The sequence below is a fragment of the Cricetulus griseus genome, chromosome 2 (genome assembly GCF_003668045.3).
Source record: "Cricetulus griseus strain 17A/GY chromosome 2, alternate assembly CriGri-PICRH-1.0, whole genome shotgun sequence".
Classification (NCBI taxonomy): domain Eukaryota; kingdom Metazoa; phylum Chordata; class Mammalia; order Rodentia; family Cricetidae; genus Cricetulus; species Cricetulus griseus.
Genome location: NC_048595.1, coordinates 268,481,696 through 268,505,874, shown reverse-complemented (window position 1 = coordinate 268,505,874; position 24,179 = coordinate 268,481,696). Strand labels below are relative to the sequence as shown.

General features: G+C 38.0%; 1 protein-coding gene across 2 annotated transcripts in view; it reads left to right on the top strand.

Annotated features, from left to right (window-relative positions):
- Positions 1-24,179, top strand: part of Hbs1l (HBS1 like translational GTPase) — a 68,981-nt gene that overhangs the window by 32,248 nt on the left and 12,554 nt on the right. For both annotated transcript variants that reach the window (XM_027401909.2, XM_027401911.2), the window contains 8 exons: positions 10,102-10,210; positions 13,036-13,301; positions 13,718-13,883; positions 16,685-16,802; positions 18,130-18,276; positions 20,258-20,332; positions 22,242-22,359; positions 22,813-22,881. In XM_027401909.2, the coding sequence (XP_027257710.1) occupies positions 10,102-10,210; positions 13,036-13,301; positions 13,718-13,883; positions 16,685-16,802; positions 18,130-18,276; positions 20,258-20,332; positions 22,242-22,359; positions 22,813-22,881 (1,068 nt within the window). The remainder of the gene's footprint in view (positions 1-10,101; positions 10,211-13,035; positions 13,302-13,717; positions 13,884-16,684; positions 16,803-18,129; positions 18,277-20,257; positions 20,333-22,241; positions 22,360-22,812; positions 22,882-24,179) is intronic.

Below are 24,179 nucleotides of genomic sequence, written 5' to 3'. Positions count from 1 at the left end.
GTTGTGTGCTTTCTGTTGGTAGTAGACTATTTTTTTTAAGCACTTGCATGTATGTGGATTCATTCAGTTCCTTAGAAATGCCCACAATGTCACACAATGATGTTTTCTTCTTTTCCATCATGAATGACTTATTGCTAGAGTATCTATACTTCTGTTGCTGTCAGGCTGTGTGCTTTCTGTTGTTAGTATACTTTTTTTTTTAAACACTGGATGTGCATGGATTCATTCAGTTCCTTAGAAATTCCCACTATGTAGATATTGTTTTACTATCATGTAGTAACAAGGCAACTTGGGGTATATGGTAGCAGAGCCCCTCTTTTTATTGGTGTTACTAACATCAGGTAGACTTATTGGTACTCTCACAGGATGGCAAACGTGTGCATAAACTTTGTACTGTGTTTTATTGCCTGTTACCTAGGGGAGACAATCTTGTGTCTTTACTTCAGAGGCTCAGCAGATCTCTTTAGAGTGAATCCAGAGATGCTTGTTCATACAGTGCAGAAGTTGGTCTCCATGGTTCAAGCATTGTTAAGTAGTATTGGCTTCCTTGATTTCAAATTCATGAATCTTTAAGCAATAAAACTACAGTTTTTGCCAAAGACATTTGCATAGAGCATAGTTATAGTATGAGCTGTTACCGTGTATATGAGGAAACATTGCTCATGTCAAAGAACTAGTCTGCACATAGGCATAGCAAGGTATAGGTGGGTTTTGAAAGATAAATTGGGGCCATGTTGCAAAGCACCACAGTTCTTCGCCTATACAGAGACACTGAATATATTTGAGGGTGTAAATGAGGGTGAAAGACCCTTATGACAGGAAAGAGGTAGTTTGATAAACAAGGGATACAAGTTTGCACCCTGTCACTGTAGACATCTGGTCCTAAGGATCTGCCCTCTGTAGTACTGAAGTAAGGAAGAAATCTGAGCAATATCCATGAGAAGAAAAGTGAAGGACTGTTGTTAATTGGGCAGAAAAATTTTGAAAAAAGGAATTCATAATAAATGACAAGTTTCATGGTTGGAAGATAGGAATAGATTATTGGGGATTGTTGGTTTATGCGGAAGTGGTTTTATATAATGTCTGTTCTGTGCACTTGTTTGCAAATTACTATCCAGTGAAGAAATTCTGCCCCACTGTCTAGAGAGATTTGGGCAGCATTGCCAAATATCTGATAGTGCTAAGAACAGTCCTACCGAAGCAGCAAATGACCACATTCAAATGTCAATAACATTGAAGAATCCTACTTACAATTTAATGGCTTCCTTGATTTCAAATTCATGAATCTTTAAGCAGTAAAACTACAGTTTTTGCCAAAGACATTTGCATAGAGCATAGTTATAGTATGAGCTGTTACCGTGTATATGAGGAAACAAATTGCTCATGTCAAAGAACTAGTCTGCACATAGGCATAGCAAGGTATAGGTGGGTTTTGAAAGATAAATTGGGGCCATGTTGTCCAGGATGGATTTTACTCTAATATTTGTCTGTAGGGGAAGAAGTCTCATTTAAGATTCCCTGTATCCTTTATTCCTCCAGCCGTTTATCAGAACATTGGAAGCTGTTAGGAAATGATTGGCTGGTTTGTGTGGTTCTAGTCCTGTGTATTTTTCTGTGTTTGCTTCTTACCTGGTTACTTACTGTATGTAACAGACATGCAGATGCATCCCTACTGATGGTTCAGATTCTCTAATTTATTGAGTTGTTCTTGTGACGTTCCTTGATTTTCATTTACTCCAGATATTTTATAGGATCAGGTTTCGTGTCATTGTTCCCAATTTTGAAATGTTATTGTTCTTTCTCTTCCATTCACTTTCCGAATGAACTTCAACAAAACCATGTTTTTCTTCCAACATAGTTTCACTGGATTCATATATACTACCAGGTTTATACTGTTTTTGTTATGTATTCTAGAAACTTAATTGCATAATACTTCAGCAACTCTTCCCCCAAAAAACAAAAAATAAATCTGGGTTCAAGACAAGGTAAGTGTGCTCTGTGTTAGTCTAGCATTTTTTGATCCCACCATTGCAGTTATTTAAAAGCTGAGGAATTTAAATGGGCTTAGAAATGTCCAAATTCAATACTATAAAGATGAACCTGACTGACCACAAACTTCAATAATTATTTCCTAATTAAAGATTTTCTTCTAAAATACCATTCAATGATAAATTAACTCTATAATGAAAGTAAGTTGGGATTATGTTTGTGCTCTTGTACATACATACATTTCAACTTTATCATTTCGTGGATATGGCAAACCCAATTTGTTTTTATGATAGAGCTGTGCCCATTTGCTGGTAGCATAGCCTTAGGTTTCTATCCATATAAGAGTTGTTTAAATTGATGGCTACTGGATAGAAACCATGTATCTATGGGGTATAAATGGGATCCTAAGGCAGAAACTTGAGGTATAGAAAAAGTAAAGAGATTCTAGAATGTTAAGACACAGCTTTTTTGTGCTAAAGCTCCATTGTCACAGGTGGTTTCCATTTATCTCCTACCTAGTCTTAATTTGACCTTCCCATTTCTAAAGAGTTTTAGTAATGTCTGTTCTAAGAATTGTTAATACTACTTATTTTACCTTAACTTACTACATGAATGTGTGTGTGTGTGTGTGTGTGTGTGTGTGTGTGTGTGTGTGTAAGGGGGGGGGAGAGGACTATATGTACATTCATACACATATTTCTTAAGTTTATTGATCCATTTGCTCAGTGCATAGAGTTTTAGTTCTATTGATCCCCCCCCCTTTTTTTTCCAGTTTTGAGCCAGATCAAAACTGAGGCCTTATATACTCAGGTACATTATCATATGTATTGTGTCCATTTCAAATTTTTATAGTTTGTGTGTCAGAGTGATTTATAAGCTTTTGAGAATAACCACCATTAAATCTAGCGGGAGTCAGTAACACTCTGTGATGCTTCAGTGGTCTACCTTTGCATCTTTTACAAAAGTACACATTGAAAAGAGCCTTCTGGGTATGAGTCCCACATTTTAGTTAACAGAGAAGCAGGTGAGCCCTGAGGAAGCATCACCTAAAGAGACAGAAGGTGCCATTTTCTAAGAATGCAGAGACAACTGTATCATGAAGAAGGTGACCTGGACAGGCAGGCAGGTGATTTGGTTTAGGGTGTAGACCCTGTCATTATAGTGAAATCATTTAGCTTGTATGTCCCTTATTTATGTATAAAATGGGAAAACTAGATTTGATGAACTGAATATCTTATGTTTTAATGAAGGATGGAACACAGAAGTAGTTTTCTATTCTACTAGGGACTGAATGCTGATCATTAAACATGAATTTTCAGAATCCATACCTTTTGATTTGGTGGGTGGGTGGGTCTTGCATGACTTGGGTAAGGGTCTTGATAATCTTTTAGAATGGCACATTTTACTTTTACCTCCTAGTGGCCTGTTGGAATTAAAGAGCTTCTTAGTGTTTGGAAGTCATATATACTTATATTCACACTTATATTCTTTGTGTGTGTGGAAACTTGTTATACTTCATATCAGATTTCAGAGAAACTCCAGCTGGGAGTTATGGCATAGCAGGAATAGTGCAACTGTGACTACTGAGAAAAATTTCAGAGAAAAGTTCAGTTAGTGAAGGTGCGTGGCAACATCTAGTTAGTAGATGGGCAGGGTTGAGGAAACAGGTCTTGAATTCTCATTCTCACCCAGTACTCATTGTCTGCTGTTCATTTTGACATTTCCTGAAAATGTACTGCTCAGTTTTGGGGGGCTGTCATACAGTGAATGGATTTATATTTGGTTGGGAAGAATGTAATAGAGTGAATGTGTGTGTGTCCATCTGTTTGTCTTGATTTGCATACTTAATGTGCCTAGCCTTTAACAGCTGAGCCATCTCTCCAGCCCAGACTGACTCTTTTAATTGTTTATGTGTTTCTCACCTCAGCAGTTGCTTCCCATCCCGCCTGGTCCTTGGGATGAGGATGACTTTGTATGTGAACTCTTTGAAGTAGTGTACAAAATCGTATGTTTTTTGCAGTTTTTAGTTAAGAATGGCTTGATTTTGCTAGCATTTGAAGGAATGCCAGACTAAAGAAGAGGAAGGAGGGAAAGAATGAAAGAAGGAAGGAAGAGAGAAAGAGGGAAGTTAAGTAGGAAGGATGGGAGGGAGGAAGGAAGCAGGCAAGCAGGCAGGCGAATAAAGTACTTGGTGACTTAGGTGTTGTTATCTCCAGGACTAGTGTCTTTGTGTTTACTTTTGATCAAAAAATTTAAAATGTTGAATCTTGAGTCTTGTAAAAACACACAAAAGTAATATTTATTGCATCCAACTGGCTTTTCTCTGTTTACAAGGTCTTTAAAAATAACAGTATTTCACTATGTAAGTAAATCATGCAAGTTTTTACATGAAACTGTAGAAGATACTAAAAATTAACCTTAAAGGGAAGTTAGAATTATTCTTATAGGCCTTATATTGAGGCTTTCATCCTGTATTTTTTTCTTGTTCCTGTGACAGAAGTCAAAGTCCACCTTGTCTCCTTTCGTTTTACTCTGTCCGGTGTCTGTTCCCTCTGTTAGCACATAAGAACACCACCACTATGTCATCACCAGCCTCATCACTATCACCATCACCAGCCACAGCATCAATGCCATCACTCAACATCACTGCCGCTATCCTCCTAACCACTACCGTAACCAGCAGCACCATCACCATCACTACCATCACTATCATAACACACTAAGTATCTGTCACCTTCACTCACACTTCACTTGCTGAACTCTAGTAATTGCTTTCCTCCCAGAAAAAAATTGCCACTAGTCTTTTCTGCTGTTTATCCACTTCCTTGTTTCACTCTATTTGTAGCCAGTAGGCGTCAGGGCCTAGATATCAACTTTATTCATTTTCCTGCCCTTCCAGCATCATTGTTCCTGTACCTTTGTTCCTTCTCTCTCTGCTTGTTGGAGGTTCTGGTCTTTTGCCTGGTTAGGCCTCTGCTAGTTCTTATACTGTCATCACATCCTTTTTCTTCCTCATTAAAGACTTTGTCCTTCTGTTGTCTTCTACATCAGGTCTTCATGATCTTACCCTGCTAGTACATCACCAAGTCCAGGACCTTCATTTTATTGTTCATTGGTGGTGACATATACTTGGCAGCAGCAATTCAGTCTAATTTTCTCCCCCTCAAAATAACTAATTCACATCCCATTTTGGCTACCATTGCCACCACGACCTTTTCTTGACCTACAGACCCTCCTCTTCAGTGTCTCCGTTACGTGCTCAGATTAAATTTCCTGGTCTCTAAACAATTTAGTTTTTAGAGGGCAGTGTTTTAACTTGGGTCTTTACTCTCTCCTGGCATTCAGTATCTTTTCTATTATTGTCTTCATTACCACAAAGCCTAAAGAAGATCTAGATACTATGTCCACCTAATTTTTGCTTTAAAATTTTTTTTAAATGAAACGGAATCACATCATTTTTTTTCCATCTCTCCCAGCTACTATCCCTTGAACCACTCCCATGCACCCCTGAGTTGGAAGCTCCTTTCCCTTATTGTTATATCCATGTATATGTATGTGTATGCACAAATGCATATAAATACAACCTATTGAGTCTGCTCTTGTTGTTTGTGTATGTATGGTTTTCAGGCTGACTACTTTACACTGGACAACCAAAAAGGGGCTCATTGCTAAGAAAGGCTAATTATTATTCTCTCAGCAGTCATTGGTTGCGTGGGGCCCTAGGAGATTTTCCCCCTTTCAAATTAGCATAGCCATTGATACTGCCATTGATCTGGTCTTTTCATGCAGCCATTTCTAGGAGAGACAGTTTCACAGTAGATTTTCTGGTATTTGGACTCTTACAGTCTTTCCACCCCTCTTCCATAAATTCCCTGAACCATAGATGCAGGAGCTATGTGTACAAGTGTCTGTTGGGGCTAGGCTCCCCATGATCTGTTGATCTCTACATTGTATCCAGTTGGGATTTCCTGAGATGGTCTCCATTGGCTGCAAAAAGAGGCATCTATAATGAGGACTGGTAACTTCACCTATCTGTGGGCATAAGGATAAGATTTAGAATGTTGTAAGGAAGGAATCAAGCTAGTCTGAGCCCTGAGGATCTGACTAGGTTTTTAGTACCAGACATGATTCCTGTTGAATGGGCTTTAAGCCTATTAGATATTGATTGCAATTAATATGTGGGTGCCACGTTTTTCACATTGATGCTTATCTTGTCATGCTGGTCATTGTTGTGGTCAATAGGTATTTGAAACTGGGTAGAACTGTTTATTTCCTTCTGCCATAGAATAGAATTTTACGGAACCATGGGAACTAGATCAGAGGAAAGAGGCTTTCAGGTTAGATATAGCTCCAATCAGCTGAGTCCTATGTCCAAAGTGTGTGGTGTCTTCAGCAAGAGGGGCCTACCTTCAACTATTGAAAAGCGAACAAGGGTTACATCTATAATCTATACTGCTTTGGGAGTCATTTGGATTACCCTGACCAATATGAAAGGAGGTTTTTTATTAGTCTATGGTTCTTGGGAGGAACATAGTTCAAGTGGCTTAATTTCAAGATTTAAGATGTGTGTGGGCGTGTGTGTATGTGTGTGTGTGTGTGTGTGTGTGTGTGTGTGTGTGTGTGTGTGTGTGTGCGCGCGCGCATCCACATATATGCATTGTGTATAATTTTAGGTAAACAAAAATGATTCCTTGAGGCTGTTCCTTGGTGTTCATTTGTCAAACCTCATCCCTCCTGTACTGACCTCTACCCTGTCCTGGTATTCTGTATCCTACTTTAAGTCACCTGTATCCTGCTGTCCTGCCCTCTCTCTATGGTCCCTTTATACTCTGTTGGTTTCTATGGTTACTACATTTTATATGCTGACTTTTGAGGATATGGAGCTAAAAGGTTCCTGGACAGCTAAAGAAACAAACAAATGAATAAGAAATCCAAAGATTTGGAGAGAATCTTTGCTGGATTCAGAGGAAATTAATATCCAGAATATACAAAGAATTAAAAAAAAAACACAATTTCAAGGAAACAAATGATCTACTTTAAAAATGGGCTAGAAATCTAAACAGAATACTTGATGGAGGAAATAAAAATGGCTAATACTTCAAAATGTAAATGGGAATGGGAAACAATTTTGAGATTTCACTTCATACCAGTCAGAATAGCTATGATGAACAAACAACTGGACGACAAAGGTAGTGGATAAAAGGAAACACTAGTTCACTATTATTAGGATGCAAGTTGGTGCAGTCACTCTAGAACTCAGTATGGAGAACCTTCAAAAAACTACAAATAAATCTACCACATGACCCAGCTAAACCACTCCTTGGCACATGCCCAAAGGACTCAACATCCCACTCCACAGACATTTGCCCAACCATGCACATAGCCACCCTGATCACAATAGCCAGGAAATGGAAACAACCTAAATGTCAACAGATGAATGGAAATATCTTAACATTCTCAATGGAATACTATTTAGTTGTAAAAATAAAAATAATATCAGTACATTTGCATGGATGCAATGGATGGACCTAGAAAAGATTACACTGAGTGAGGTAAGGCAGACCCAGAAAGGCAAATGTATGTTCTCTCTCATCTGCAGTTCTTAGCACCTGATTTTTTTTCTTTTGTTTTGTTCTTTTGAGACAGGGTCTCTGTGCATAACTCTGGCTGCCTTGGAACTCACTGTTTAGACTAGGCTGGCTTCAACCTCACAGGGCTCCTGCCGTCTGCTCAGATTAAAATTGTGAAATTGTGTACCACTATGCCCAGTTGCACCTAATTTCTTCTTATGTTTAAGTTTATTCTTTTGTTATTAAAAATCCATTTTAATTTTTGTCCAGTCTCAGGAAGTTATTCATGAGGAAGTTTCATCTTTTAGTTCCAAGATATCAAAATCTGCCTTCTGCCTCTTTTCAACACCAGCCCAGTGTCTGCCTTGGGCTCCTGATCGTTCTGCCTTCTTAGACATGTTAATGTAGCAGCTTGTCCTGTGAGCTCTCTCAGTTTCCTTTTGAGTGGGATCCTAGACCCCATCTACAGCCTTCTACCACTTCTTCCTTTTCCTGCCAAGCATTCTTAGTCACTCTGTACACCCATAATGTTCATCTGCAGTGTTATAGCCATACTGGTGTCTGAGCATCAGAGATTCTTGGATTTACAGAAGCACTTAGATGCACACACATGGGTCTGCTAGCCTAGTAGTTAAGTAACAGGTGGGCTCTGTAGTCAAGCACATTGCTTCTCCCACCCTGAAATAGAGCTGTCTAAAATAAGGGCAGTAATAAATAGCCTCGTGTTAGTTCATGTCATATTTGCTTCCAGATGAGTTATTAAAACTTGAAAAATGTCAGTGATGGTGACTTTCCAGTTACAGATGAGAAGATATGGGTAGGCACTTCTGCTTTCCCACTCTCCTACTTTTTAATTCACTGTGCTTTTATTTCCTTCACTTCTAAATGGCTCTTGTAAATTACCAGTGACCTTTTGCTAAAGTTAGTGTGTTCCACTGAGTGGTCAGCCTCTCATCATCTGCAGCCTCAGCTCCTGGGGATGCCAGCTTTGTGCCATAGGCCACTCTGTTGCCTTCCTTGGTATCACCTTTCACTGGCTCCCCTCTCTGGTAAGTGTATCTTCTGGCATTAAATACTGAAGTACTTCCAGGTTTGTTTCCTCTCTCTGGCAATTGTTTGTCTTTGTTTTGTTTTCAAATTTTTAAATATGTACTCCTGAATCACAAATGTGTACTGCAGCTCAATCCTTGCATGAGTTTGAAGTGCTCACTTGCCATTTGAAGCTTTCAGATGATTGGTTCTGAATAAATCTTCATGTCACGGTGTTCTTGTGCTCAGGAGGAGAGTTTTCACGTATTGTTCCTTCATCTCCCTCTCTCTCCTTCCTTCTGTTTGGTCACATGCTGTGGTGGTGTCCACTTCTATAGAGGCATGAGGGTCTTATTCTAGTCCTCTTCAGTTTCACGTGGCCCACTTCATTCACTCAGAATGACTCTCCTACAACAGGGTCTGTATACAGACTGCCTTCTGGAATGTGCTTTGGTTTACTGTTAGTAGGCATCTGTCTGTCTGTATATCTATCTATCTATCTATCTATCTATCTATCTATCTATCTATCTATCTATCTATGTATGTATCTGTCATTATCTCCATCTGATCATCTGGCTCTAATTCCCACTTTCCTGAGAGGCTCTCTATTCATGTGTACTCTCATCAGATCTTATGCACTATGTATGAACTCTAACAAACTGCACTAAAAGTCATTGTAGTTCCACCTCTAGACTCTGAGCACAAACATTTTTTTGTTCACTTTTGCATTTCTAGAGAGGTTGGCTTAAAGTGGGCAAATAGTAAGCATTTATTACATTATACATTAATTAGTCTTTCCTAATTAACTTGGTACTGTCTGTAAGTGTTTACTAGTGTAGCATATATAGTTTCTGTGTTTTTGTTTTTGTGAATCTAATCTTGGTACTCCTTGAAAAGTAAGAAAATCATTTTAAAACAAGAGAATTATGTCTAAAGAGTCAAATGCATAAAATCTTCTTTGATCTGGCACATAGCTTCTCCTTCATGCTTTCAAGTTTTTCTACATTGTCCTGCCTCCTATATTTATGGGTATCTTAGATCTTACAGATTGTACTGTATGCAAGTAAAACCCATGAACTGTTCCAGCAAAATTCATCGGACTTGCAACTTGTTCATCAGTTGATAAATCTCAGGGGATCAAAAATAGTTTAGCCATCTGCTAACTGACCAGACAATTTTAGTATTGTGAAAGGGTGTGGTCAAAGAAGTAGGTAGAGGATCTAGGTAAAATGTCAGAGTAAGGCTCAGTGCAGAAACCACCTTTACTCTTAATACTGAAACTCAACAGTCAGCTCAAAATTAGGAAGAGATTTAGTGAGGTTAAACTTGAGTGTCCAGACAGTCGGGGATTTCCCAAAATAGGCGATAGTCTTTTGGCATCTTCATCTCACTGTTTAAAGAAAAGATATGTTTGCAAAGACATAAATTCTCTGCAAATTAACAGTCTCTAATTTATACTATGCCATGCATTTCTGGAAATTAATTGTCCTTTTATATTTTATTCCTTAATTAGGAAAATCAGTTGGATCTCGGTCGTCTCAGAGTGAGTCTGAAATTGTGCCAAAAGTTGCTAAAATGACTGTATCTGGGAAGAAGCAAACTATGGGATTTGAAGTGCCTGGGTAAGACTCAGTCCCTCACCCCTAAGATTGATAAAAGCATCTTTTTCAATTTTGTATACCAACCCACTAGTGTTAAAGTGTCTCATGCCCTTTGTAAAGGACAGAGATGGAGTGAGAACTTAGTTTTGATTCTAGCTTTATCGTTTTATGACTCATCATGAGTTTCCTCATATCAATGATTGATAGTTACTTTAACATTAAACAAAACAAAACTATGCTGTGTAGACTCTAGTTCTATGACATAGGCCATTCTTAGCACCTCTGGGTAGTGTAGACAAGCAGCGCTTAGGAGTCAGTAAATCAGACTCAGTGAGATTTTAGTGACTAAATATACTGCCTTGGGCTGGAGAGGTGGCTCAGTGGTGAATAGTACTGGCTGTTTTTCCAGATTATTCAGGTTCAATTCCCAGTACCTACATGGCAGCTCACCACTGTATGTAATGCCAATTCCAGGGGATCTACCACCCTCTGCTGGCCTTTGCAGGCATTGCACACACTTGGAGCACATAAATGCAGGCAAAATATCCATACATACAAAATAAAAGGAAAGAAATTAAAAATAAAATAAAAACATTGCCTTGAACTTCTTTTAATTCTTATGTGTTTGTGCATTTGCATTTTTGTGTGTTTGGATATATGTGGATATAGTGAGTGTGTATGTGTGGATATTGGGTGTGTGTGTGTGCATGCGTGTGTGTGTGTGTGTGTGTGTGTGTGTGTGTGTGTGTGTGTGTGAGTTTGCACATTTGTATATGTGGATGTAGTAAATGTATGTGTATGTAGTGTGTATATGTGTTTGCACATTTGTGTGTGTATGTGTTGGCACATTTGTATGTGTATATAGTGTGTGTGTGTGGATTTGTAAGTGTGTCTGTGTGGGCTCTGTGGAGGCCAGAAGAGAAGGTTGGAGTAAGCCAACCTTGGTTGCTATTCGGAACTGACGAGGGTCCTCTGAAGAGTAGTATGCACTCTTAACCATTGTCTCACTATTTGGGCTAGACAGCTAGGGTGCCTGCTTTCCGGCACTTCGATTACAAATATGTGCCACCACATCAGCTTTTATGTGGGTGCTGGGGATCTGAATGCAGATACTCATGATTGTACAGCAAGCTCCGGAACACCAGTAAGCTATCTCTCTAGCCTTTCTTAATTTTTATGCTGAATAAGATGGTTCTTTGTATCCAAAACACATATAGTTAAAAATCCTAGAATTTGGAGTATCTTAAAAAAACAAAAATGACTAAGTCAACGTTGGTAGTACTTGCTATTTTAAAATCAGTCTCTAGAATTCTAGTTTTTACTAGAGACAGGAAATGAGTTACATGTGTCTCAAGTGAATTGTAAAATATTATTATTTAGCATCTTTAAGATTGTTGAGAATTTTTATTCTCTAAGGAACACTTTTGGTGGGTGTGGTGGCAAACACTTGCTATCCTAGCATGTGGGAGGTGGAGACTGGAGAATCAAACCAAAATCAAACCAAACCAAAACCAAAAGTAATACTTATAAGTTGTGTATACTTCACTTACCAAAGCATAAAGGGGGGAAAAGTCATCAAATATTAACAAGGATGACTTTCATTTTCAGCATTTTGAAATACAGTCTCGGGAACCTTATTTTGTCTCCTTTTATAATAATCTGTGGTAATGGGAATATATGTCCCCATGCTAGGTGGGGAAAAATTTTAATGATCTCCCACTAAAGTGTTTGGATTTAAAAACAAGATTTTATTTTCAGTGTCAGGTTCAATGTGGGAAAGAGCTCCGGCCTAGGCATAGGGTCCCTCCAGTGTGTGATGGGTGAGATGGAACTCACACTGTTGTGTCGTGATTTTGAGTTGTAGTTCAGTTCTACAAGTTTTCTAATGTCCTTTCTCTCTTAATTAGTGTTGAGCTGACACAGATACCCTTTTTCTCCCTAATGTGTTAAGTTATATTTAACTCTGTTATGGGAACCTCTTGTTTTTTGTTTGAGGCAGGGTCTCACTATGTAGCCCTTGGCTGGCCTGGAACTCACTATGTAGACCAGGCTGGCATTGAACTCACAAAGATCCATCTGCCTCTGCCTTCCGAGTGCTGAGATTAAAGGCGTGTGCCACTCTGTCCAGCTAGGGAGACTTTGATTGAACAAAATAAATAAAATATACAACCCTTATATTAAGGCTGTCACAGTTGTGATGTGGAAAGTTTCAGAAATCTTCACATCCAGCCAATAAAGTTAAATTAATAAATTGTATTGGAAATACTCAGAGCTCCTCAGCCAGTAATTAAAATACTGGATAAAGTGATGAAGAAAGAGATGTTCTATAATTAAAATCATTAGAATAAATTAGTGTGCAAGTGCCCAACTCAAGAAGAAAGATTAATCCTTTAGATTTACAAATTAATGGTCTCACTTTTGGAAAGTTTGATTAGAAATAAGAAATCACATGTATTAGTTAAGAAAATAAAATTATATGAGAAAGTGTCTGAAAATAATGTCCCCAACTTAAATCTTTCTGTTCTAATGGCTGCTGTCGGCCTAGGCCCAGAATCATTTTCAGATCTTAGAGGCATTTGAAAGTTTACCGTAGCAGCTTTTACCTCAGGATGCGGAAGTGCTTCCTGACAGTACACACCACCATACTTGGCTGCATCCTAGGATTCCAAGTCTACATTTGTGTGGATTGATTCTGGCCACTTTCATTTCCTCCTGTTAAGACTTGAATCACTTAGCTGAGATCCAGAGTGTAAAGGGTTAAAGCAGCATCTCTGCTCTCTAACACAGTAGGACAGCAATTGAAATGAATGACTTCCTGACATTACTTCTTGATCTTCTTTCTGTAGCTTAACCTCTGAGGAGAATGGGGATAGTCTGCCTAATCCTCACAAAGGACCTCCTGGTGATGATGGCAGCATGGCTTCTCCTAATGTTCTTGAGACCAGCACTCATAAATCTGCCCTCCTACCTCCCTCCATGCAAGCATCAGAAGAGCTGAGTTCAACTCCAACACCAGTGAAGAAGTCTGGCAAGCTGAGGCAGCAGATAGACGTGAAGGCAGAGCTGGAGAAGCGGCAGGGCGGGAAGCAGCTGCTCAACTTAGTGGTCATTGGTATGCCCTTGTTCTGCCATGTTGGGAGCATCTGCTCCAGGCTCACAGCCTCTTGGGGCAGCGTAGACTTAAGGCAAAGAGGCATTGCATCATAATGCATCCTAGCCACCCTGGGTGAAATGACACCATGTTACCTAGGAGGGCATCAGACTTGGCTTGTGGCATTTTCATTTGGTGAACACTTTGAAAATAGGAAGCATCTTTTTAAAAAATGGGAAAAATTGCCCTCTTTAAAGCAATGTGTGCAGCACCCTTCCCCCTGACACACACCCTGTTTAGGTGTTTTAACATTGATAAAAATAGGTATTTATACTCCAAATACTGCCCTGAGCTATTGAATTAAAGTCATGCAATGCCTCAATGTGAACAACATCTGAAAATGTACCTAGTATTAACCCTGAATCAATTTTCCTTAGGTCATGTTGATGCTGGGAAAAGTACTCTGATGGGCCATATGCTTTATCTTCTGGGTAATGTAAACAAAAGAACTATGCATAAGTATGAACAAGAATCTAAAAAGGCTGGCAAGGCTTCCTTTGCATATGCATGGGTCTTGGATGAGACTGGAGAAGAAAGGGAAAGGTAGTCATTATGTTTCAAAATTTTCAGTTTGAAATGATACAGTCCTTTAAAATAAGTATGCCATGTGTGTTGAACATGTAAAACATATAAAATGTGTTAGAGAAAACTTAAAAAAAAACCCTCTGTTTTGTACATTGCTCATGCTTTTATTCTGTGAGATTAGATTAAGAATATTTATCTAAAACCAAACAACAAAGACCAGAACCATCTATCTGAAGCAGCAGATCCCCCTGAGTTGATTTTTCGAACTGGCAGTTGTCACTCCCTCAGCATATCACACTGTCTTGACTTTGAGTGAAAGTTGAATTTGACTCAGTCTTGCACCAGTTATAAGTGAAAGGTAAAGAGTAAAACTCTTCTGCCTATACTCAGAGTGCCTAACAGGTTCAAAAGAGAGGTCTCCACAGTTTTCTATTTTACTGTGTTCTATGTTCTCATGAGACAGTCCAAAAGGAAGCAATTGAATATCTAGTCCGTTATTCTTCTGTCTGTCTGTCTGTCTGTCTGTCTGTCCGTCTCAGGACTTAGTGCTCATTTGGGTGGATTTTAGTGGAAGGATGAAGACAATCACATGTCTCTGGCCAGAGAGTAACAGTTTGTCTTTTGAAGTATTTGGAAGCATAAATGTATATCATACTTAAGGCTATCAGAGATGGAGAAGCAGAGGCTACCTACGTAGAGTGAATTGACAGATAGCAACTAAGTCAAGAGAGTGACTCACACCCTATGAGGCCGTGTGGAAGCTCTTCTAAGTTAACAGTTTGGACATCTCTGATGACTTTAATCTGAGTATGATTAGAGAGTGTATCTGGGTTTGCAGACTTTCCTGTGTGTGTTCATTTCCCTGCAGTCCTCTCTACATGTAAAATGTAAGTCACTTCTCAGTAAAGCAGGTTATATTAATGTTTAGTGCTTCTCATAAGTGGGTATTTGCATCATCATGGTCTTTCTCCCTAATATGTATTGCAAAACTGCTTTCTATCCTTTAACCTGTTACTTACCATATTTTGAAAAACAATGGAACTACATATGATGTCAGTATCAGGAGCCCAAGTAATTCCCACTTGTTTAGTAGATTATTGAGTACATGGTTTTTGTTTTCTTTATGTAACCTGATTATGTGGATTAATAGACTGAGAAGAGTGTAATTGAAGCTGGAAGGTCTTACATAAATTTACTTAATTATGCATCAGCATTGAGCTACCAGTGAGCTAATAATGCACTCATTATTAGCTAATAATGACCAAACGTTTAAGTTTTCTGGCTGTAGTGTCTGCTTATTGCAGTGATACTGTGGTTGCTAGCTTTCTGTTTCTCACCATGTTATAATTTAGATTATTCCTCCATTCTGTAGACAGCAGAAGTTTCTGAGTACATATTAGAAGTTTTTGTTTTGTTTTGTTTTGTTTCATTTTTTTTTAGGTCATACCACTGTATATTGCCAAATGGCATTTTAAAAACTAGTATGTTCTACCATGTTAACATGGTAGTAACTCCACCATGTCAAATATTGCAACCAGTGTTGAAGAATGGGAATTAATAAGCCAGGTGACATTTTCGTATCTTTATAAAAGGGTGTGAACCCCTAGGTGTTGAAGAACATAAGTAGGATTAGGCATCACTTTGGCAAGCTCAAATACCTTGACTAATAAGGAGATCCATTTCCCTTTGCCATGGCAAACCTCTAACTTATTATTGTAGTGCTAGGACACTTGCTATTAAAGGAAGGCTGATTTTTGTTTGTTTGAGTAGTGTTTCTCAACCTTCTTAATGCTGTGACTGACCCTATAATATAGTTCCTCATGTTGCAGTCACCCCCAGTCAAATAAAATTATTTCGTTGCTACTTCATAGCTATAGTTTTGCTAGTGTTATGGGTTGTAATGTAAATATCTGATATTCGACCCCTGTGGGGGTCATGATTCATAGATTAAGAACCACTGTCAAGAGCAAACCTATCGCCCAACTGATTTCTCCCTTTAAGTTTTCAAGATCACATAACTCAGAGCTCTTGTGGCCATTCCTAAGGATATCTTATAATTGGAGTCTTCATTTTGTGGCTGAGGAGGTCCTGGTTTGGTCTCGTAAGAAGGCTGAAATGGAATATGAAGCAAATTGCCATTTATCTCTCTTAATTTTATCAAAAATTGGCCATCTCTGATACCTCTTGTTTTCAAATTATAGCTATTGACCAACTTTGCAAGTGAAAGTTTTCTTTGTTTATTTCCGTAACTAGTGACATAAACAGAATATTAGAAGAGCTAATTCCTAAAAGTATTATTTTTTTAAAAAGGTTTATTATTCTGTATACAATGTTCTGTTTGCATGTCTGCCTGCAGGCCAGAAGAGGGCACCAGATCTCATTGCAGATGGTTGTGAGCCACCCTGTGGGTGCTGGGAATTGAACTCAGGACCTCTGGAAGAGCAGCCAGTGCTCCTAATCATTTCTCATTATCTTTTCTTCATATGTATTTATTTTTCTCATTTAGAGATGTGTATATAGCTTTTATTTATTATTATTCTTTTATATATTATAATTTCTTGCAAAACATTAAGTAAATGGGCAATACCTATCATTTTGATTGAGTTTGCTATATATACAACCTTGGTTTCACAGTATACAGGAATAATAGGTTATAGCTGATATTTCAATCCTTTGCTTCAGTATATAAAATAAATATGTAGAAGAGATTCCATTATTATGAAGAATTTAGGTTGCCATTTAGCCTGTTATTATGAGGTTTAGGCCACATCACTGACTATTTATATAGTAAGTTATAACCATTTTATGTTTTGTTTAAGGGGAGTAACAATGGATGTTGGCATGACAAAGTTTGAAACCACAACCAAAGTTATTACATTAATGGATGCTCCAGGCCATAAGGATTTCATTCCTAACATGATCACTGGAGCAGCCCAGGTACCTGCTGTGTTAGCTGAGTGTGCTGTACTGATTGTCTGTCTTAGCTGAGTGTGCTGCCCTGATTACTTGTCTGTCTTATCCTAGTGTGCCACACTGATTGTGCCTTCATTCCTTGACAGCCATCCAACTTGCAACTATGGGGTTAAAATTGAAAGTTTTACTTTAAGAGGTTAGAAAACAAACAAACAAACAAAAAACGAGATATATTTTTTGTGACCTGCTTATGTGTGTCATCTAAGCTTCCTGCCATGTTACAGCTGCAGAGGTTAGCAGATAGGAATTTTGGTGTTAAAATTGTGCTGTGCAAGTGTATATTTCTTGCTCACCCCCCATTTATTGCTAAAATTAAAGTCTAGCATGATAATGCACACTTTAAAGTAGAATTAAGATCAAAAGAGTATTTGAGTAAGTAAAAGATAATAGTCTAAGTTGTCCCAACAGACAGAGGGCCCAAATGCTACTTTTGTTGTTGTTTTGGCTTTTTAAGACTGAAACTTGCTGTGAGTTCAAACTAACCTGGAAGTTTCTATATAGCCCAGACTCACAATGTGACCTCAAACTATGAGCTGTGTTTCTACCTTCCACATGTATGCCACCATGCTGAGCTTATGGGTGCTAGGTGTATTTTACATGATAAAGCTCTGTAAAGAATGTGGTGTTATGTGTAGAATCTAGACTTTATGACCATTTCATCTCCCATTATGTATGGTAAGGATCTTATGATAATCTTTGTGAAATTCTCTATAAACCAGACAGTACAGAAAACAGCAGTAAAACCTAGCAAACAACTAAAAACCTATTGTGACTCTACCAAGAGTCACTCTAGCCTGAGTATCTCTGAGGATAGTTACAACTCTAAGCAAAATCTGTCTAAGGGAAAATGAGCAGTATTCTTTGAAAAATATCCAGACAACACATTGACAAAAATAATTGATGATAAAGGATCAGGAAGAGTAGTGATGGGGCATAGTTTTTGTTTGTTTGTTTGTTTTGTTTTTTGCAAGATTTTGTAAACTACTTCCCCAAATTGGAAGTAGAATTGGATAGAGAGTGGTTAACCCAAGAGTCATGGCAACCAGAAGGCTGACAGGGAACATGGACTTTTTCATATGGATTTGTGTATGAAAGGAGAAATGTCTAAGTCACAAGGTAAGGGCAGAGAACTTTGTGATACAGTGTTCCATAGCAAGCAGTCTCCCATTTGCTTGGTGTTTGGTTTCAGTTTGGGGTCATGTTTTAGCCTGCCTTTAAATCTGACCAAGTGGTTAATTGAGTACCCTGTCCTTGGCATTATTTCTAGTCTTGATTCTCTCTCCTTCCTCAGGCGGATGTAGCTGTTTTAGTTGTTGATGCCAGCAGAGGAGAGTTTGAAGCTGGATTTGAGACTGGAGGACAGACTCGAGAGCATGGCCTTTTAGTACGATCTCTTGGAGTGACACAGCTTGCTGTTGCTGTCAATAAAATGGATCAGGTAGCTGAAAGGCTCTGTGAGAATGTGTTTCAGATATTGATTAAGATGATATTCTGATGGCTGTAGAGATGGCTCTGGGGTTAAGAGCATCTGTTGCTCTTTCAGAGGACCTGGGTTTGTTTCCCAGCACACACATGGTAGCTCCAGTTCTAGGAATCCAAAATACATGAGGCAAAACACTAATACACATAAAATAAACAAATCAAAAAAATTCTGCACATGTAGATGCCCACAGGTGGAACTAGTATGTGTTTTATTAGTCTAGTTACCATAACAAGAAAAACAAATTTGCTATCTTTTAATTAATTGAACATGGTATTACTTTTTAAGCAAGAATATCTTATTTTCAAAATAACTTTTTGGAACTTAAAGCTTTTCAATTACAAAATAATACATACCATTGTAAGATAAAAGTATAAAACCATTTCATTGTACATCTGCCAGTTTTATTTTTATAGATACGAGTTTTTATTTTTTTTCTCTCCATCACAGCCATTGAATTATATGACTACCTCCTTTGTAAAATGTTGACAGCATTCTAATGCATGTTTTCTTGGATAAAGAGGTTTTTTATGGCTTTATCCTAGGCTATGTTAATGATACAATTCATTCAAACAATCTAATTTTGAAGATTTCTAGTTGTCTTGTGGATATATGTAAGTGTATATTTTGAAATGGCTTGTTTTCTGGGCCTCAGGCCACATAACTTTTGAACCCTGCTAAATGTGGATGTGAGCACCTTTGAGAAGTGCACTGATTTTGCCTCTTGGCTCATGTGGTGCATTCGTGACCGTGAACTGGCAAATCAACTGTAAGGAAAATTTTATTTTCTAATTTGATATATAGAACATATTTCATTTGTTAACTTTGTTGTTTTATCAATAGTAAAGATATTTAAGTATGTTTTTCCTTTGGAGCTTATTTGTATAGTTTATTCATTTTCCATTTTGTTATTTGGACATACAAATATATATTTTACTCATTTTTATATTTAGGTATTTTCTTCACCCTAGCTTCTGCTAAATATTTACCAATATTCTCTGTTAGTTCTTCTATAGTTTATTATTACATGTAGTATTAATTTTTCTCTAGCATTTTTGTATGAAAATTTCAAACATGGAGAAAACTAGAAAGCTTTTTGGGTAAATACTCATATTGTAGCCACTATATAAGATTCTGAACTTTATTACTCACACTCCTCTTATGGTATGTGTTGTAATTTCAGAAAAGCAGCACACAAGAGGAAGATTCGATGTGATAGGATTCAAGCAGAGGTTTTGTTTTTTGTTTTTTAATTAGAGATAGGGGCCATAAAAAGGGGAAAGAGAAGAGGGAGGACCAGTTTCTGGAGACAGGAGCAGCAGGAGAGAGGAGAAAGAAAAGATGGAGGGAGGGAGAGAAAGGAGGGGAGGGAGAAAGGGAAAGAGAGAGGGAGAAAGGTAGAGAAAGAGAGAGAGGTATGGGAGCTGGGCAGGGCCCTTTTAAAAGGGAACATGGTGAATGTGCACAGGTGGTGCTCTTATTGGCTGCAGCTGTGGGTGTATCCTGTCAGAACCCCAAGGACAGGCCAGTACAGATGCCTAAATACTAACAGTATGTATTTCCACATAATGGTAGACACTAAATTTTGCATATGACCTAGAGTTGATATTCTATACTTGTTTAGTATGATTGGCTGAGGTGGTTGTCAGTACTTTTATTTTAATCTAATGTTTGATCAAAGCATGGTTTAATAAATTACTTATATCTCCAAATTCAAAATCACTTTTAGCATAACTAGTAAATTCTAATGGTAAGAGATAGTTGGCTTCCTGTTTTAGGAAAAGTTAATCTTGGGTCAGATTAATGGTAAGATTTCTTTTGTGAGTTTTAATTTTAATTTATATTTTATATATTTGGCTGTGTACATTTTATTATAGAAATTCTGATTTTACATATCATTTTCATGTATAATTCTAAGTATAAATTGGATCTTTATCAGGTAAATTGGCAACAAGAAAGATTTCAAGAGATTACTGGAAAACTTGGGCACTTTCTTAAGCAAGCAGGTTTTAAGGTATGATAATTTTAAATTAGTTTGGTTATTTCTCTAACTCATTTTGCTGATAAAACAAGCTGATATATTAATACTCTTTTTTAATCGTTTTATTTTTTAATTAAAATATTTCATCATTTCCCTTACCTTTCTACTCCCTCCAGCTCCTCCAATACCCATCCCTCTTGTTCACTCTCAAATCATGGCCTCTTTTTCTTCCGTTGTTATTGTTTTGATATATGTTAAGTACAACCTGCTGAGTCCATTTAGTGTTGCTTGTATGTACATGATTTCAGGGCTAACTCTTTGGTACTGGTTAATCAATCAGGGGCTCATCCTTGGGGAAGACCACTTTTCTCCATCTCGGCATTCCTTAGATGACTGTTCTTTGCTAAGAGTAGAGCCTTAGACAAAGACTTAGCCTTCCATGTTAGTGTGTCTATTGGTTTTATCATTGCTTAGGTCTTGCTTCAGCATACATATTATTGATTATCATGAATGTAATTTCCCTATCATTTGTAGGAGTCAATCTTGCTCTTTGTCGCCTGTTCCACCACGTTCCTTGAGTCTTAGGTGTGTGGGATTATGTTGTGGTATTATCAGTTGGAGCTAGGCACCCTACAGACACTTCCTCTCTTCACTTGGATCATTTGTAACTTTTGTAATGGTCTCTAGCTGCAGCAAGGGGAAGCTCCTTTCATGAGGTTGAGAAGCTACAATTATGTATGGGTAAAAGAATAAATATTTAGAATGCACTTAGGAAATACACTGCTTTAGTAAAGTGGCAAAGTAGGTTCTCCTCTAAGATCCATAACCTCACTATCTATGAGTGGTTGGATAGTTTTCCAATAACAGGCATGATTTCTCTCCTGTTAAACAGGCCTTGAGTCCAAGTATATAGTTGTTGGTTACTGCTAAGACATAAGTACCACTGTTACATCTTTAGAGTTATCTTCCCATGCTACTCATTGCTATGGTTCAGAGGTGTCTCAACTGGGTAGGACTGTTGATTGCTTCCCTCCCTTGATAGCTTGCTAATTCGCAGGGAGGAGGCTTTAAGGACAAATCAAATTCAATTCCTCCTAGTCCTGTGTCTAAAGTGTGTGGTGTCTTCAGCAATGGGGTCTTAGATGCAACTTCTGGGAGACAACCAATGGCAACAGAAATACCCTATATTGCTTGGGAATCTCTTACATTCCCCTCACCAACAACTTGAAAGGTTTTTTTTTTTTTTTTTTTTTTTTTTTTTTTTTTTTTTTTTTTTTTGCCTAATACAGGAGTTTTTGTTAGTCTATGGCTCTTAGAGTAGTATTATTTCCCCAAGTGGCATAACTTCATTAAAGCTATATGTATACATATACACTTATACATGTATTATATGTAGTTTTAAAAAATATAAAATAATACCTTATGGCTTATCCATAAATCCTTAGTGTTATTTATACCTATTCACTCCTTTTCCTTCTGTATTGATATTATCTTGTTAAGTATGTTTAGTTCTATTTTTTTCTTTCTAGTTCCTCCTGGTATATGTATATAATATATTCTTTAAAATGCCTGACTACTAAAATGTGCATATATTGAGTAATTGACCCGGGGTTTTATGTAAATAAGAGACTTCTTCCCTCCTACCACTTTAGATAGTTAAGTTTAAGGAGGTCATGGAGCCATGTTGGTAGAAAAGAATTTATCCAGTAAAAACCTGTAATATGCCTACATCAGTGAGTAAATGTGCTTTAATACTTAGAAGAAAGTTTTCAAATTTCCCCCAAATAACCTCAGGGCTATGCTTGGCTAATTGCTGTTACCTTTTGAGAAGTCTGTTGCTGTTCATTGTGCACACTTGACTCAGTCGGTAGTAATGATGAGTCTGTGCCCTTTCTGCTATGTAATGCTCTAAGTAAGTTTCTACCTTCAATCTCGTTAATAGGAGAGTGATGTAGCTTTTATCCCTACGAGTGGTCTCAGTGGTGAAAATTTAATCACAAGATCACAGTCGAGTGAGCTCACCAGCTGGTATAAAGGATCGTGTTTATTAGAACAAATTGGTATGTACACTGCTGTCACACAGTATTGATACCCTATGACCTTGATAGTAATTATTCTTTAGAGTTCTTTATGAGACACAGAATGTATATGAAAGAGCATAGAAACTAGGCTCTCAGTTTTGAAATCCTGTGTACTATTTAAAGCAATACTCAGTGCTTTGAAGTTACATTATGAAGTTAGAGCCAGCCCTCCCTATCTGAGAGACTAGTTAGAATTAAATGAAGTGATACGTGGGAAATACATACAGTTCATAAATGTAAAAGATAGGAATGACAGTCATTTACTGTTAATATTAGTGACAACGATGGACACACTTGAGGTAGTGGAAAAATAATTCATGTTTTGGGTTGACAGGTGCTGGGAATCAAAACCAGGCCCTGTATAAGCTGGGCTCTTCTTCTGAACAATGTCCATAGCCTCATAATTTAAACTTTTTGACATTTTTCTACCAGATTCCTTCAAGCCCCCTCAACGATCCATTGACAAACCTTTTAGATTATGTGTGTCGGATGTCTTCAAAGGTGAGTGCTATGTTGTAGAGTTGTTGTATTGTGCTGCCTGTCTCCTCTTTGTGTCTTGTTTTCTTATTATGTTGTCTTTGGGTTTGTCCCCTCTTCATGAATGTAAGGACGAACAGCAAAAATTCACTCTTACCTCACATGGCCCAGTCCTAGAGCCCCCGAATACCCTTCAGTTTACACACCACTTCCCACTTCACATTCACCTGTCAGGGGCAAAGAGACCTGAGCTTTATCTTCCTGACCTTAAACAAATTGGATAATTCATCATTTCTTAACATCTAGAGTAAGGGGCTGGCAAGATGGCACACACTGCCACCCAGCCTGACAGCTAGGTTTAAGCCCTTGGTCCCACATGGGAAAGGCGACAGTCAACCCCTGAAGGTTTTCTTCTGACTGTCAAACACTTGCACAGCAATGATTGAACACACACACTCAGGCACACTAAATAAATATAATTTTAAAACTAGTAGAATATGTATATATTTTAAGGTCCTGATTGGACCATGTCTGCCTGTGGTTCCATGCTTCCTTTTTTTCTTTGCCTGCTTCCTACCCACTTGTGTCAGTCTGGGGAAGACATAGTATCACATAGACAAAGGGGGGAATTTAATATGAGAAATCAGAACCATTAACTGTGATAAATGTCTAGTGATTAAGAGACCAGGAAGCCTTGTACTCTAGAGCTAAGGGAGGCAAAGGTCAGACTGATGGAGAAGGTGTTATCCTAACTACCTAAGAATGTGTCTAACATAAAAATATGTAGAAGGCCCTATCTAAAAAACTATGGAAGATAGTAGAATGGAAGATATAAACCAAATTATATCCTATTGGATTATAAAGATATCAGTTGTCTCCTAAATCTCCATTATCACACAGAAAATAAGGAGTGCATTTGCACTGAACAGACTTTACCCTGATTACTGTGCACACCCACAGGCACAGCACTGTATTCCTCACCCCAGCCCTGAACTGGTATCCATTGTTACAGTGTTTGCTCTGCCGTTTATTTTGTAAACCTTTAAAGGCAAGCAGAGTCTTAGGCATCTGCAACATCTAGTCCAATACCCTGCACAATGTACATTTAGAAAATGAATGTCAGCAGAGGGATGGCATGGAATTGGAATACAATCATGATTAGTCTGCAGAGAGGTGGTGGAAGAGGGAATACAGCTATGCTTTTGAAATGCCTATTATCTGTGTAAATTCCCACCAGAAGCAGTTGCATTCTTGTAGCTGGTGTTTGATGACCTCCCGCTCTCTCTCTGAGAAGCTTTCCAGCTTCTGCCTTGCTTGTTCCC